The sequence below is a fragment of the Ochlerotatus camptorhynchus genome, unplaced genomic scaffold, assembly GCF_037179485.1.
Source record: "Ochlerotatus camptorhynchus isolate MF236.1 unplaced genomic scaffold, CSIRO-AGI_Acam_v1.1 ptg000222l, whole genome shotgun sequence".
NCBI lineage: Eukaryota > Metazoa > Arthropoda > Insecta > Diptera > Culicidae > Ochlerotatus > Ochlerotatus camptorhynchus.
Window position 1 is genome coordinate 3,014,851 of NW_027040712.1, and position 17,440 is coordinate 3,032,290.

The 17,440-nt window shown below is 38.7% G+C and overlaps 1 protein-coding gene across 1 annotated transcript in view; it reads left to right on the top strand.

Moving 5' to 3' along the window:
* Positions 1-122: 122 nt before the first annotated feature.
* Positions 123-17,440, top strand: part of MESR3 (misexpression suppressor of ras 3) — a 33,596-nt gene continuing 16,278 nt past the window's right edge. The window contains exons 1-2 of the mRNA XM_065225253.1: positions 123-228; positions 317-745. Coding sequence (XP_065081325.1) covers positions 202-228; positions 317-745 — 456 coding nt within the window. The 5' untranslated portion in view covers positions 123-201. The remainder of the gene's footprint in view (positions 229-316; positions 746-17,440) is intronic.

Here is a 17,440-nt window from a genome sequence, read left to right on the forward strand (position 1 = left end):
CGACCCAAATGCTTAGAAAATAGCACTCCAAGCCAAGTTCGAGTCACTACGGCCATATCATCCTTATCTCCCTCACTCCACACGTCTGACTCGTTTATCTACGTGGAAAAAGGTCTCACCATTCAGTAGTTTACCGCTCGACGCAACGGAAAGCAGAGGCCATCCATTAGTGTTTGTTTAGTCTACTAGTTACTATCGATAATGAGAAAACTATTACCTCCCAAACATGTTAGTCCTTTGTTGGATCCTAGATAAACGAGCACACGACCAGTCACATTAATTCTCATCCAACCCTTCCCCATCTTCTATTTTCCAGATGACACACCTTCAGCGGCACCGGTTGGAGTCGGTCAGCGACAACAGTGCCCCGTCGACGTCCAGCAAGTCGGACAGTTCCGATGGTTCCGCGTCGGAAATCTGCGAAGCCATCCACGAGTGGTCACTGGACGCGAGTGAGTCCCAGTCGATTCCCAGTCAGAACAGCAGCGGCGAAAGCAGTACCAGCAGTAGCAGCGGCCATCGTCACCATCACCATCACCACCATCATCACCATAACCATCGGAACAGTCAACTTCAGCAGCTGCAGCAACAGCAGCAGCAGCAGTCATTGAATGGGAATTATATCAACGAAGATGACAATGAGCTCGAGTACAGCAAGCACGATCTGATCAGTCTGGATAGTGGCATGATTACCGACTTCGAGCGGTCTCAGGTGGAGAGCTTCTTCAGTGGGCTCGGAACGGAGGTAAGGGGATTGTTTGTGCGTGCGCTGCTAAATATGTGGGAGTGATTCATGCTGGATAAAAGCGTCTTGGAATTCACGACACGGGCAGTGAATCTGTGTACCGGGGGTAATTAATATTTGTGTGACGATGGTGCGTTAGATCGAGACGACGAGGTGGGACGTAAATAGGAATGTCATTCTCGGAAAGATATGAAGCCATAAATGATTCGATTCTCGGAATTAGGTGCTAGTATAGATGGTTTGAGCTGTAAATTGCAAATGTCTGTTGCTGAGAGCTGAAGGGTATTGCTGCTGGTGTTTTCCTAGCTTAATTTCCTTTAGGTAGGAAATAAAGGCGTGGCTATCACGTTGACCCGGAAACAGGGGCAAATTCGGTCGACTGCATTAAGGTGATTCCTTGTAGAGCAAAAAATGACCGCCGTAGGCTATAACTGCACTTCCGCTTCGAATTTTAAATTACACAAAACTCGGAAATCGGTGCACCATTTCATCTGAAATTGCTACTTCGTGTTTGCTGCAGTGCAGCAAACGTGGAGTAACAGTTTGAATGTTGCACGTGTCGTAGAAGCTGATATTTGTGCACTTAAAGTTTCGAAGTGGTTCCGAGAATAAGGATGTCACAGCGAATCACCTAAAGTTTTTTCCCGTCTTACAAAGAAGGGATGGGTTGACATTCTCAATTTTTCGCTCAAATTTCAATTTAATAACTCTGCACTCACTTGACGAAACATGGTTTTTCTTTAAGCAACTGATAGAAATTAGTTTGAGGTTCCTACAGATACGTACAATACCGTAACACGGGGTATCTTTGATAATGCGGGTAACTTTGATAGTAGATTATAATGATTTTATGTGCTCTCTGAACTATTTCCGAACTGAAAACATTGGTTCCTTACTATAGGGTATTTCCCTTGATATCGTATTCAGTTTTTATGTAGTATGTGGTACATGATTTCCGAATATAGTAAAAACAATTTTCTTGTTTTTCGCCTGTTTGAAAAAGCAATCAAATCATTTCTTATGAAATGTATTTCCGATATAGCTATCCCAAATTCTATGTTGTCTTCTTATTACTTATGATGTTTTCTGAATATATACTCATTCAAAGTTTCATATTTCTTGAGCTAAATTGTTTGAGCATCTTGCATGTTTTCCTACATTCATCAAGCATTATCAAAGTAACCCCAAATCAAAATACTGATGTTCGGTAACAAGTCTAAAAAAAATAGTGCAAATACATTTTACAAATTATTTCGTTAAACATATTTTTAACGAATTGACTCTAAGATCCTCAGTACTTGTTTTAAAGATGTAAAATTTGAAAAACATTCATTGCTGTAAAAAATATTTAGAAAATACTTAAAAAAAACTATCAATTTAACCCCGTTTTACGGTACATTGAATTTGAATTTAGGCAAAAATTGTTCTCAATTGTTAGTCAGAAACAAGAAAACATAAATAATCGCTGCTCATTTCGGACTCGGACATCTCAAATTACATGAGAACGCAAAAAGAAGATCAATGGTTATCATTTGGAGCGTCTAGGACGAAATTGGCAGCATCCGAACATGTTCTAGCTACCCCAGGGGAAGTGGCCTGTTTCTGACAAGGACCAAAACCCACCATCTTCTTATTCTTCTTCTTCTTCTTCGCATTTAAAGCTTATTGCATATCGCATGTTAGCTTATTGCGTGCTCTCAACTTAGTGCTCTAGATGCACTTCCACAGTTATTAATTGAGAGCTTTCGATGCCTGTACCATTTCTGGATTAGTATAATTGTGTGGCAAGTACAATCATACTCTATTGCCCAGGGAAGTCGAGAAAATTTCCAACCCGAAAAATTCCTAGACCGGACCGGGAATCGAACCCAGCCACCTCCAGCATGGTTTGCTTTGTAGCTGCGCCTTTACCGACTGAGCTAAGGGAGGCCCCACCAAAACCCATCATACGACACCTCAAATCACATGAGAATTCAAAAACAAGCTAAATTGTGATTATATTAAGTGCCCAGGTTCACATTGAACCATCTGGACATGTTCCGAGTGCACCGAGCACTGGCGTGCACAGGGTAGTTCACAAAATCATGATATAAAATAAATTGATTTCTTGATAATTTGATTTGAAGGTAAAATTACTTCCTTTCATAAAATAAGGGCACTGAAAATCTTTTATTGCATAAATTCCTTTGATATGGTGCCTGAAATTGCACCACAGAGGTGTATACAAAAAAATTCTGGTGTAGTTTTTTTTCTAGGTGGTTCATGGAGAGTTAAAAGAAGAGGGTAAATTTAAGGTAGAGAAAATTCACCTTCACGGTGGTTAATCGAAGAAAAAGCTTTTTATTTAATATTTCTGGTGTAAAAATATCATCAAGGTGGTGCATTGAGGGACTGATCAAAATAAATAACTCTGGTGGAAAAATTGAATCACGCTAAAAATTTGGAGGTGCAAATTTAACTCAAAATTTCTGGTGGAAAGTTAGCAACACTGTGGTGAATGTAGCAGCAAGGTTTATTCATTTTTCTGATGCATAATTTGCATCTTTCTGATGAATGCAAGCTTCGTTGAAAATTTATGGTGGAAAATTTGCACCATTCTGGTGCATGAAGAGTCAAAGCCTGAAAATTGCACCACAAAGGTGCATGGTGAAACAAACTTCACTGACAATTTTTGGTGCACCGTTCTGGTGAATGGAGGAGCATGCTTTATTGAAAATTTCTGGTGAAAAATTTGCATCGCTCTGATAAATGAAATGAACCGAAAATTTCTGGTGGAAAACTCGCACTGGTCTGGTAAATGAAGGCACAAGCTTTATTTAAAATTAAGCTATGTGGAAAATTTCTGGTGGACCGTTCTGGTAAACGAATGGGCAAGCTTTTCAGATAAATTTTGGTCTTAAATTTGGATGCTTCTGCTTAATAGAGAAACAAATTTTAATAACAAATTCTGGTGTAAAATTTGCACCATTTTGATTATTGGAGGGAAGCTGCCCATGTAACCACCAAGCCCGCTAACCGTGATAATCGACCTTTTTGCGATATAAGGTAAATATAGGGTTTCCGAACTTTATATCAGTCGTACAGCGGCCTTATATACCAAAAAGGGCGATTAACGGGCATGTTGGTTACTTGGCTGCTTTACTAAAAATTTATGATGAAAAATCTGGAAATAAGGGCAAGCTTCATTTGGTGGAAAACCTGCAACATTCTGATGATAGGAGAAGCAATCTATATTGAAAATGTCTGGTAGAAAATGGAAAAAGGAAATCTGCACCAATCAGAACATTGGAGAAGCAATGTTTATTGAACATTAACGGTGGAAAATTTGCATCGTTCTGGTCAATTGAAATTTTTTGGTGTAAAATTACCTGGGTGCAAGATTGTATTGACAATTTCTGGTGTGAGATTTGCAGCAATCTACTGCATGGAGGGGCAAGCTGAATTGAAAATTCCTGATGTAAAAATTGCACAGTTCTGGAGAATGGAGGGGGAAGCTTTATTGAAAATTTCTGGTAGATTAACTACAACGTTTTGGTGAATGGACGGACACCTTAAACTTGACTTTCGAGAAGAATCTCAAGGGTATTGAATTCTGAGGACAAATAAAAAAAAATATTTCTGAGGATAATTTAATCAAAATTCTGCGAATAATTTCTAGTGAATCCTGCAGATAGTTCCAAGATAATTTTGAAAAGAATACCGAGAGAATCAAATCGTAAATGAAATTTCAAAGGGATGTTGAGGAAAATTTCAAGGAAATTCCAAAGATAATTTCAAGCTCATTCTGGGAAGAATTTTTGGAGAATACAGAGGAAATTCTCCTGAAACGTTAGGGGAATTGTTATACGGTGACAGCGGGCCCAGCACAGCAAAATAAATGATTTGAGCCCTGGACATGCTGCCTACTGTCAAACGCTGCTGTTGGTATAGGCCTTGTCACTGGCCTGGGAATTTCAGTTCCAAGGTGTTCTGAGAAAAAAAACAAGTTCAAAAATATTCCGAGAAGAACCATTGAATTTTTAAGGGCAGTACCAAAATATTTCTGGGGAGAGTTTAAATAAAATTCTGTGTATAATTTCTTGTGCATGCTGCAGATAGTTCCAAGACAATTTCAAAAAGAATACCGAGAAAATTAAATTTTGAGTGACATTCCAAAGGGATTTTGAGGAAAATTTCAAGGGAGTACCGATAATTTCTAGCTCATTCCGAGAGTAACTTCTGGATAATACTGAGGAAATTCTTCTGAAACTCCAAGGGAATTTTAGTTCAACGGTTTTCTGAGTAAAAGTCAAGAAGAGTTCTAAAAATAATTCCAGAGGAATTCTGAGAAGAATTTCAAAAGAGCTCATAGAGTTCTAAAAATTTCGAAAAGAACCTCAATGAATTCAAATGTAGGACTTTTTTGCAACTGTACAAATATTAAAGATAGCTTTTGGATTGTGGGTATAAGTTTGAACCTTGGTCTATTGTTGTCTTACTAAGAATTCGTCTAAGAATCTTCTCTGAAAATTTCAAGTCATTTGTTACCGTGGTTTAAAAGTTGCAATAAGTTCGGGATTGTCCTTTATATTGTTGGTTGCAACTAAAACTGGACTGCTCCAAAAATGCAAAAAGTGTGATAAAAGTGCACCGAAGACAACCAAACGATTTTACGTAAACGTGCACTTTTATCACACTTTTTAATAAATGAAAACACGCCTATTTGTCCAGTTTGGTGGGAAATGCGTAATATCATCTATAAAACATTTAAAACATCTTTTAAAACATGTTCGGCATAATTTCCTGCCACCCCGACTGGCGGTACTTTGAGACAGGGTTGACATGCTCAATCCTTCGCACAAGTCGTCATTCCGTTAACAATCCTGTACTCGCTTGTCAAAATAGTTTCATGCGCTTTTGTTCCAATCGTTACAAACGTACTCGCAACGGTAATAGTAAAGTGTTACTACAACAGCATATAATACCCCGTACAGACTATTGGTTATATCAAATAATATGACTGTCTTGCAATGAGCAATCATAAATAGGATTTCCAGTGAAAACTAGATGTATGAGTGCTCATTACAAGACAGCCTATATTATTTGATATAAACCATAGTCTGTTCGGTGTATAGAGTTACCTCTATGGTATAAGGGCTTACAAAACCTTGAAATAGTCAAAAATAAACAGTAAAAATGCCTTCAAAATATACAAAAACGTACTGCACAAAATTTCAGAAAGGTTGCTGTATAAAAGATATATATATTATATATATTTATATATTTTCTTTGGTTTATATTTTCAACCTGTAAAGAAGAGCATGACGCAAAACATTGCACTACAGGGCTCAGAAATTGGAAGAAAGCAATCGAGTTGCTGGGCAAACACAACCCGAGTAGGTGAGAATAGCAAACCAATAGCAAGTTTTGCTATTAAAAATAGGATATCAGAACATCTCAATTTGTTATTAGTTTGATTGAAATAAGAGTTAAAATATCAAAAATAATAACGGAAACCGTTCGGGAGAAAAACTAAATAATAGCAAATCTTGTTATTGCAATATCAAACTAAGAACAAAAAATCAAAAAAGTCCAAAACATATTTAGCTATTATTAAGATATTAAGAACTAATCAATTGCAAAATGTGATATTAACTAATAAGAATAAATTCAGTTGTTTGGATTGAATAACAAAATAATAGCAGCTTTAGTAATTCTTCTTAGAGAGCTTAATAATAGTATTTTTTCGGTGGAGAATCAGTTTTACTGATAATAATGATTGAATTCAACCATTCGGCAAAGCTTTTTTTTATTTGTGATAATAATAACGATAAAATCAACATGAAATAAAAACGTAACTTTATAAAAAAAAACGAACAATGGCTGAACAAAACAGATTTGAAGTGTTGTTAATATATTGAAATGTTTTTAATAAAATTGTTTACATTGGTGGCCAACAACTGCACTCCAAAAAGTTATGCCATAATATTTTTTTCATATGAACTAACAGATATTATTAAAGTAATGCGAGTCAACGACACAATTCATCAATGTATAAATATATGCATGAAAATGAACGATCGATCATTGCAGTTTATTTCTAAATGTAAAATCCATACACAAATTGATTGATTTATGGGTCCACATTTCAAGTATTTATGGTATTTATATAACGTAAGTCTTTAAAATCTGTCGATCATATACAAAGTACAAAATAAAAATAAATACCTATCATTAAAATAAAAAAAAAATAAAAATTTCTGAAACATTGAAATGAAAAAATATTCACCTTACGATTAAAAGTAGAGTCTAAAAATGGAAAAGAATATTAATATGATGCCAATAGCAAAATAAGATACAATATCATAAATTGTTGTTGAGTTTTTTTCGACTGTTATATGGCTCAAAATTTAAATATCATGAAAATAACAAATTTTGATGTGATATCATATTTTGTTATTTGATTGTTATTATGTGTTATCGGTAAATAACATAATAATATCAAGATAAGCTATGATAGTAAAATTTGCAATTGATTAGTTCTTGGTTTGCTATTCTCATCTACTCGGGAATCGCAGTGATACCAATTTGGTAATATAGAAGCGTAACAGAATTTCAAAACCAGGAAGGGTATCGACGAAGAACTCGACCACCTGCTAGTGAGGCAAAGCGGCTACAAAATCGCTATATAATGGAACGTTTCATAGATATTGTGAGCATACTTTGCAAAGGTGGCCGACCACTTTGTGAACATGGGGGGGAGGGAGCGGAAAGTGTGCCACCCAGTTGGTGGCAAACTACGATCCTGTGCTAGAAAAACACTTGGCGGAAGGTGCCAAAAATTGCACACAAGTAACCGTATTCAAAATGACAAGATTACGTCGTTGCACAATGCAACGTTGCGGAACATTGTGAAAACCTTGCGAGGAAAACCAATGGCAATCATTGCAGATGAGACGAGCGATTGTGGCCACCACGAGCCGTTGGCAATTGTCATCAGGAATATTGATAATGATCGGCCGACGGAAACATTCGTGGGTGTGAGACGGGTGTTGAAAATAGACGTGACGACCATCTTCAATACCATTGCTGAGGTCCTGACAGCGATGCAGATTTCTTGAGAGCAGTTGGTGGCAGTATGTTTTGACAGTACTAGCCCAATGGCTAGCAGCACTGCTGGAGTTCAAGCCAAGTGCAAGGACAAAAACAGCAATATACTTTTATGAAGAGCTTTGAGTGTGTTGGTTTATTTCCTTTTAATTCCGTTATAATTGCATATCTTTTGACAGATACGAGTATTTCGTCTACTACTTGCAGACTTCATCAGTGCCAAGTACTCAACACTGTTAGTTCACTGTTATGCGCACTGTTTGAACCTTGTACTTGTCGACGTAGTGTGCATGCGAAAGGAGAATGCAATTCTTATTGGTCATTCATGTCGGGTTGTCGGTGCTATCACCACCATCTGACGTGACTTCAGCTGAATCCAACCACCAGGCAACAACATTGCAGCAAATTGATCCGATCATCATCCACATTGTTGATGGGATTAAATTGCCAATTCTATTGGCTGTTTGAAAGCAGTTTGCATTGCAGAAGGTGAACCACCACCGGAGCAAAAAATAAATAAAATCAGCTAAATTGAACAGTAGGGAAACAGTGGTGGGTAGACACCACCACGCACTTTGAAGTACTTCCCATCCCAAAATTAAATGCACCATAGAAAAAAATAATTGCCCCTCATTAAAAAGATTCCTGTGCACGCTAGTGGTACCAAGGGCAGTTTACAGTTCCTTTCCAGGACCAAAACCCTTCAAAAGACAAATGAAATCATTACTTAAGAAGGGTCAGATCTCACCATAGGTGGATAAATTCTGGTTTTTACCCAAACAACACACTTCCATCGAAACAAGTTGCTGCAACTTGATGGTGACTAGAATAAGCTGCACAAAAGTATCCACAATTGTTCAGTGAAGAGTGTGCTGCTAGGGTATTGAGGCATCGCCACACAGTGGTTCAGTTCAGTACAGAAGTTGGCCAAAACCTCAAAAGTTATCCTAGTGTACAGTTATGCATATGGAATATTTATGATTGAGTCATATGTTTAAGTCATAAACTACACAGAAATTATCGATACTTCAAACGAGTTTTAAAATCTTAAGGGAACTTACTTGAATTTCGGGGTAGTTCTGAGACCCTCAGAACAGTGCCATGAATATCAAGCAAAAAATGCGGGAACTTCTGGGAAGTTCCGAGAGCTTTAAGTAAATTTTGAGAACTTTAGGGCCATTCCATTAAGATTCTCAGGGCAGTTTAATTAATTTCTGGAAACGATTTGGGACCTTCTGGGAGGTCCACAAAAAAGTAGGTAGATGTTCCATGGACCGAAGGCAATACTGAGGATTTCTAGGAGTTTAATGAACAGACTGTTAGATAGTAAGGGATGTTCCGAAAATGTCATGATTCTGATTCTGATCATGAGCATGAGCAAGAATTATAAGTCCTGAATGTTTGAAAAGTTAAACTCGTCTTGATAATTTGTCTTCCTCAGTGTTTCAAAAATATGTCCGCGTGCCTGTCATTGGGCCTCCCTTAGCCCAGTTGGTAAAGGCGCAGCTTAAAAGCAAGATCATACTGGAGGTGACTGGGTTCGATTCCCGGCTCGGTCTAGGAAATTTTCAGGTTGGAAAATTTCTTGACTTCCCAGGGCAAAGCTCTCAATTGATAACTGTGGAAGTGCATCTAGAACACGTAGTTGAGAGCACACAATAAGCAAAAATACGATAGGCATTAAGCTTGAAATGCGACGAAGAAAAAGAAGAAGAAGAAGAAGAAGGAGAAGAAGAAGAAGTGCCTGTCGTTGTTCAGGCTATGTTTATAAAACTGCAACCATGCCGTCAGTTCACTACGGCACACATTCTAAATAAAGGCGGTCAAAACTCTTTTCTCACCATTTCCGATGTTGTAGCGTTTAGGTGGCTTAGAAGAAAGTGCTTCAAATGTTATTTGAAAGTTTATTTGAAATATGCATATACTGAGGCTTATTATGCACCGCGTGTGAGGTAAGGTGACTCGAATCACTTGTGTCATCTGATTCTGGCTGGCGAGTGAGGTGAGAAAAGTCATTTGGGATGAACCCGATGAAGTCTCACCTTATTTTCACAGTCGTTTTCCGGTGACACAATTCGCACTAAAGTGACGATTATAAGTGAAAAGAGCCGTCACCTTCTCAGCAGTCGACTGGATGTACAGTGGCGGTCATTAAAATAGGACAATAGGCCTATTTTCATACAAACTAGCCAACTTTGGCGTGTTGCAACTATGTTTAGTTTTGATCAATTAAGCTGAAATTTTGACCCAGAACTAAAAATATATGGCTGAGAAGAAAAAGCTGGGGCAACTCTACGGAGATCGAAGATATCCTGAAAGTTGAAAGCTGGAAGTCCCTTCCAGAAACATACACGAGCGAGATACGATGTGCAAATACAGTCCGGCACAAGACTCTAAGGAGTACAGCTAGATGGTTAGACTAAGTGGAGATCTTGGAAGTGTAGGACAATCGAAAGCTGGAGGCAAGCAGTAACGAACCGAGGTAATTTACGTAACCCTATTTAAATCTTAGAGTGCCGGGATGATCTGGAAGTCACACTAATGGGCTTTTAAGTGATCTTTTAGAAGACTAAACTTCCTTGAAAAGTTTTGGGATTAGTTTGCCATGGACTATGTTTAAATCCAAGTAACACACAAAACATCTTTCTGCAAACGAATTAGAACGACTTGTTGAATTAATGTATTATAAGTGATGCAGAAAACATCCCATGTTTTATATGAGGTTTAAAGATGTTTTCTTCATACATCCTCGAAAGTAAAATTTTCCTAAATAGTTTTCTTTTGTTTTTAACTTTAAACATCTTGCTGTTTTCATACCGCTATAAAACTAATCGTTTTCAAAATCAATCTTAGTTGAATTTATAAAGCTCTTGAAGAGATTCTGTTCTTTCCAGATTAACGTAAACATTGACGGCGCCATTGAGCCGGACTGTCACTTCACGCAGTGATTGACAGTTTCTTATGAGGTTTTCGGAGGTTTGTTATAAAGAGAGTTGAAAACACTATTTTATGACATCTTATAAATTAAAGCAACTGAAAGGCGCAGGATGTCTTATAAGAAGTTGAAAAAACTTTTAAATAACACTCTGGCAATTAAATGTACGCTTTGCTGCTTACCAAACTTCTTTATGACGGATCGAAGCAGGCGTGTTGCACAAGAATATAATTGTCATGCCATTGGCAAGAACATGATAGATACTTATCATAAACTTTTATCTAGCGGAGTTGGTTTAGTTAGGAAGTAATAGGTCTTTCACGCCAAGGACCAGTGTTCGAATCCCATGTTCAACTATTTTTTTTATTTTTGCCGTTGGTTTTTATGATGTTTCCAAAACATGTTATTAGACTAGTATTTAGTTTTATAAGCTCCGCGTCTTGCGCTTTTTAAGTTGTATAAATGTATTAAATGACGTAAATTAAAGCATTATTGATTCTATACGTAAGTCATTGAAAAGTATTTTACACTTCATTATGACAAGCCGTGTTGCTTGGGGAGGCGGGGAAGGATTGAAGAAATAACTTTTAGCATTTTGCTTATGAAATCGCATATACAGGGTGCGTGACGAATTTTTGCAGTAAATGGCATATTTGAGAAAAAATACACCAGTTAGTTATTCTAGCAATGAATTTTGTGCGATTTATTTTCTTTCGCAACATATGGAAGTTGTAAGTAAATTTATTAAAAAAAAAATGCCTTCCCTTTCGACGACTGTAGTTAGACGCTTCCGGAAACTGCAGTATGCACGTTTTAAAATGTTTCGATCCATAGATGTCATCACTGCCTTGATTTTAGCTTTTAGCGACTTAAGTGTGGTGTGAGGGGTTCTATTGGTATCCCGTTGGACGACGCCCTATACAAAATAATCCAACGGATTGATATCGGGACTGCTTGGGGGCCAAATTTCTTCCTCCCAAATTTACGAAATATTTTCCGTAAGCCATTTCTGTGCTTTATTAGCAGTATGAGCAGGTGCTCCGTCTTATCACTTTCCCAAGCCTTTTTTAATATTATACACTGTTCTTTCAGACACATTTACCGACCGAATTATTTCTTTCATGCATAAAGGGGGATACGGTCAAAATTTGGTCAAGGGAAAACGCATGTAAATCGGTGAAATCGTTTATTTAAAAAATCAAATTAAATTTCTTTTTCAAGTTCAATTAGTATCAAATTCAGGAAAAATATTCAGTTAGGCTTCCGCTTTTCCAAATCCGAATTGCCGGGCCTTACGCTTGACCCCTGCCATCAGATTTTGTACAGCCACCTTGTCCACCTTCTTCGCCGCAGAAAGCCAGTTTGCCTTGAACTGCTGCTCGCCCTTAGCAGTTTTTTTGGTCTTCTTTAGGTTCCGCTTGACAATAGCCCAGTATTTCTCAATTGGGCGGAGCTCTGGCGTGTTGGGAGGGTTCTTGTCCTTGGGAACCACCTGCACGTTGTTGGCGGCGTACCACTCCATGGCCTTTTTACCGTAATGGCAAGATGCCAAATCCGGCCAAAACAGTACGGAACAACCGTGTTTCTTCAGGAAAGGCAGCAGACGTTTATTCAAACACTCTTTCACGTAAATTTCTTGGTTGACAGTCCCGGAAGCTATGAAAATGCTGCTTTTCAAGCCACAGGTACAGATGGCTTGCCAAACCAGATATTTCTTTGCGAACTTTGACAGTTTCATGTGCTTGAAAACATCTGCTACCTTTCCCCTTCCTTTTGCCGTATAAAACTCCTGTCCCGGAAGCTGCTTGTAGTCGGCTTTGACGTAGGTTTCGTCGTCCATTACCACGCAGTCAAACTTCGTCAGCATCGTCGTGTACAGCCTCCGGGATCGCGCTTTGGCCGTCGTATTTTGTTTATCATCGCGATTTGGAGTCACTACCTTCTTGTAAGTCGATAGTCCGGCTCGTTTTTTGGCTCGATGCACGGTTGTAGACGATACACCCAGCTTATTTGCGGCATCTCGGAGAGAGAGGTTAGGGTTTCGCTTGAAACTACCGGCAACTCTCTTTGTCGTCTCAGCGGCTTCCGGTTTTCGATTTCCCCCCGATCCAGACTTCCTTGCTGTCGACAAACGTTCCCCAAACACTTTAATTACATTTGTAACGGTTGATTTGGCAACTTTTAGCGATTTTGCCAACTTTGCGTGCGAGTAGCTCGGATTTTCGCGATGCGCGAGCAAAATTTTGATACGCTGCTCTTCTTGCTTGGACGGCATTTTGATAACTGAAGAGTGAATTCCAAAATCAAAATAAGAGCAACATTCTACACACACACACACCTTCAAAATGAGGGGTGTTCAGGTTTTTTAAATGCAAAATTGAAAGAAATACGTCAAGTTGATATTGACCAAATTTTGACCGTATAACCCTTTATTCGTGAACCACAGCCGTGAACCAGAGTTCACGGTGTATATTTGAGAAAATTTTGTTCTGGATAGTTGGCCGTGATTTTTAGTTCACGGTCCGTTCCCGTTTTCGGGAACGGATTTTTTCCGAGCAGAATGGGAATTGTGAGTTCGAATCCCACCGGTGCCCTTAGATTTTTTAGAAAATTTTCACACTCACACGTCTCTTACTGATGATATATGCTTACCTCTCAGTATGTTCAAACTTTTTCATAAATTATTTAACTGCATTCAACAGCATCAGGATCAAAAAGGCAATCTCGACCGACAATATTTTGCGCAGGGAACGAGTGCTATCGAATACACGGATCTCTGGAATTTTCTCCATGGTTCAGCGTTTCCGCAGATTTCCGCTTACTTCCCCGAACCAGGTACGCTTTCGGGACTTTTCGTTTGTAGTAAACCTTAGCCCCGTAACGTGGGTAGATCACCTTTTCGTGGTACGTTACGTAGGATCTACCACCGATTCCTAGTCTTGACTACTTGAGAAAAGGATTTACAGTAATCCAAGGAACACATCTTAGTCCTTGTTACTTTTTATGCCTTGTTGATAGTGACAAGACTCGGCTTTGTCTACCGAGGATGATCTTGAAACAAGGAAAAAATGAGTTAGTTGTCTTCATCACATAGATGATTCTTCTATTCGTTGTTCCCTACTTTGATGTGGTTAAGACTAGGGTTCTGATGCATGGTCATTATCGGTGTCATTCCTTAATTTTGTTGCTAAGGAATCCAATTTTGACAATTTTGGAGGGTGTTTTAACACTCCGAAGGGTATAAATAGCGGGACCTTTCAATTAGAGTCGGATCCTTGCGATAAATGCAAGAATGACAACTGTAAAAAAATCGAATACTTCATCATTTCTCAATAGTGATGGAGTAATACGACATGCACTAAACTAAGAACACGGGATATACTACAATAGATCAAATTACTGGTCGCAGTGGTTTTATGCCCCGAACAGAAGAAAAAAAAACTAAAGGAAACTATGAATCCTGACCGTGTCGTAGATAGCGTTATCCTGTCGAAAACTGTGGAGGATGTTCATGTTTATCTTAAAATAAAATATATCATTTCCATACCTGATATTAATCATCCATAATCCCTCACTCTGAATCCGAGTGTGATAACACATTTTTTCACGTTTAGTGCTAAGTAGGGTAGAGAACTACTTCGGCCTAATCGCCCATTTTGGACCTATCGAGCAGAAAACTTCAAATAAATCCATGATTTCAGAGTTAACAAGTCAATTATGCGTTTGGTACGATACTTTAGTTAATAAGCTACGGAACGAAGTCAATCAGAACGCGTGATATGAAGGTTTGCACCCATTATTCCCAAAAACAAAAGAAGCGCTGCGACCGAATCAGTTTTTATCTTCATCCGATAGGCCGAAGTGAATTCATTAGCGTTTCAATGGCGTTTCAATGGCGTTTCAATGCGGTAGGCCGAGTTTAGAATCCGTAGGCCGAATTTGGCGTCAAGAAGCAGTGTTAGGTTTTTGATAATATCTCAACGAATGGTTTCTCTTTATCAAAAAACTAGGCAAACTGACATTTCTGCAAATGAACACGTGTCACTTACGGTTCATTTTCTCACTCGCCTAGTAATGAACCTCTCACGTCACCCGAGTCGGAATCGAGTGAGGAAAGTCATGTGACTGCGAGGTGACAATTGGCGCCTCACCTCATTCGCCACGCAGCCCTCACTATTTTATAAAGGCACTATTACACTTAGAAAAACTAACTCAAACTATTAAAAGATAATAGTTTTAAGTTCTAGGCAAATATTGTAGAGCAACAAATTTCTTGAAACTTTGCTCAAGAGACTAAGTTTCTACATCACAAGGTTAGTTTGAACTACACTGAGTATCGGCCACCCAACGCTATTTCTCGGCTATCCTTGAACCAATTGAGCTAATGTGATGTAGATAGCCAGCGTAATTGGAGGGGTATACGTTACTGTACAATGGTTTATAGAGTGTGGAACGGCTTAAGCCACCCCTTTTCCATGCATGGAATAAACACAAACAATAACTTTCAAAGCTAAATTTGGTAGTGCGACATCTTAAAGCAACTTTTGAATACGTTTTTGGATCATTTTCTTGAGAAAAAAAACCCCTTCCTTGGAATAGGGTTGTAACCAGTGCTGGAAAATCTCGACAATATTTACACGGTGATATTGATAGTTCTGCTTTGGTCACTCATTTGAGCTAACAGTCACAGTCAAGGCAAACCATGTCAATTGTCAATGACAATGCTGTCAGTGACGAACATGTGCAGATTTTTATATTAACTAAATTTTTAACGAAATTAAATGACTTGAGCAGCACAATTACATGGAGCCGTTAATGTGAACAAGCATCTACGTCCTGAACTGCATCGATAACATTAATGTGGCACTTATTACCTAGTGAATTTTTGTCATTGACGAAAACATTAATGAGATTTTGACGAAGGTTTTTTTTTTTGTGGATCAAGTCTGCAAGTGACGATGTGACGAACAATTTCGTCAATATCGCGCGAAAGTCTGTCAATGACAACGACAAATCTCAGCACTGGTTGTAATCCTAGCGGTGTGCGAGCGTTTCTCTTGAGGATGGTTCAATGTGCATACGTAAAGCTTACGAGTGGCGTTGACAATTTGTCACTCGAATTTTCGAGAAGTGAATAGAGTGCACTTCTACCATCATATTTTTTTTTTATGTTTTGAAAGATAGACGTAACTGTTACAGGTTGCATTCCCATATCAGGTGCAACTTAAATCATAAGGTTATTATTCCTGCAATTCCATGTGTAACCGGGGATAATTCCTGCTTTAGGTTGTGTAAGAATTGTACCGTTTCAAATGCCACATGACATTGCGCAATGTTTCATAAATACAGTACCTGCGGTCAAGTGCACGTGCAACAGATGGCATCATCTAGAGCTGTACATTTATTCACGATCAAAAGTAAACTCCTCGGGCGATGACGCAGTCGCCCAGCTAATTCAGCGTCGTCGCGCCGCCATGGTAATTAGTAAGACGAATGTAATTACTCATAAGTCACCTTTCGTCGACTGTGGCAAAGCTATATTGCGACTCGAAGCGGTTGCTTGTTTGCAACCGATTGTATTCAGAATAAAAAAAATCTTTTCTTCTGTTTAGTTCTGTTCTAAGAAATGCAGCCGATGCATCGCAGCGGAGACGACGGCGACACGGGCGACAACAGCTTGGAATGGAAGCGTGATTTTCATTCATCGTTTTGTCTGAATAAAATCACGTGGCTCCGGGTTCGGATTGTGCCTTTCGTCCGAGTTGGATTTCAAACAGATTTTCCATGCTCATTTCGTATGCATCGAAAGTACCAGAGCACGGAGAATATTGGATGGCACGAGATGTCACTGCGCTGGCAGAGTGCATTGCATTTCAGGTGCATAATAAGATTTCTAATGCGACAGGTAGATCACGTGCTGTCATTGGTAGAGACGGGTTCATCGAATTTCGATGATTTGTCTTCGACAAAGAAAACGTTTGCACGATAGATTGATATTAAAAAAAAAAACTTTCACACATTGATTTACTATGTTCTAATACTGGTTCATCGGTAATCGTATCTCTCGTCATAATTTGATTACCGAACAATTGTTCAAATTTGTGATCTCAAAAACAAAAACTTCGAAAGCGCACCATCAAATCAAAAGAGTGTCGAAAACAAGGGATAATCTACTCTGCACATTGTGCCGCAACACATCGTGGCACAATGATCGGCGAGCCATGGCACACGATGACAAGTATGACACAAAATCTATATCTATAAAAATGAGTTTCTGTATGTCTGTCTGTCTAATTCTTATAGACTCGGAAACTACTGATCCGATCGGCGTGAACATTGGTATGCAGGGATTTTAGGGGCCAGGAAAGGTTCTTATGATGGTTTAAGACCCCTCCCCCCTCTGTAAGAGGGGGGCTCCCATACAAATGAAAAAGTAGAAGGGTCTGTGCCTAGGGGCACGAACGGAAGCTTGACGTAGGACCGCTAGTGGTCGGAATAAATGTGAAGAGCATTCAGTCCTTTAAATTGATCAATTATCTATTATCTCACCTCTTTCCGTTTTTGAATTGTAGGCGTACCAAATTTGTAGTAATTTTTTTTTTCAAAGAGAAAGTTGATGAAGAGAATCAATCAAAATCACTTGCACCCCTGCTTCCAAGTTAGATTACATG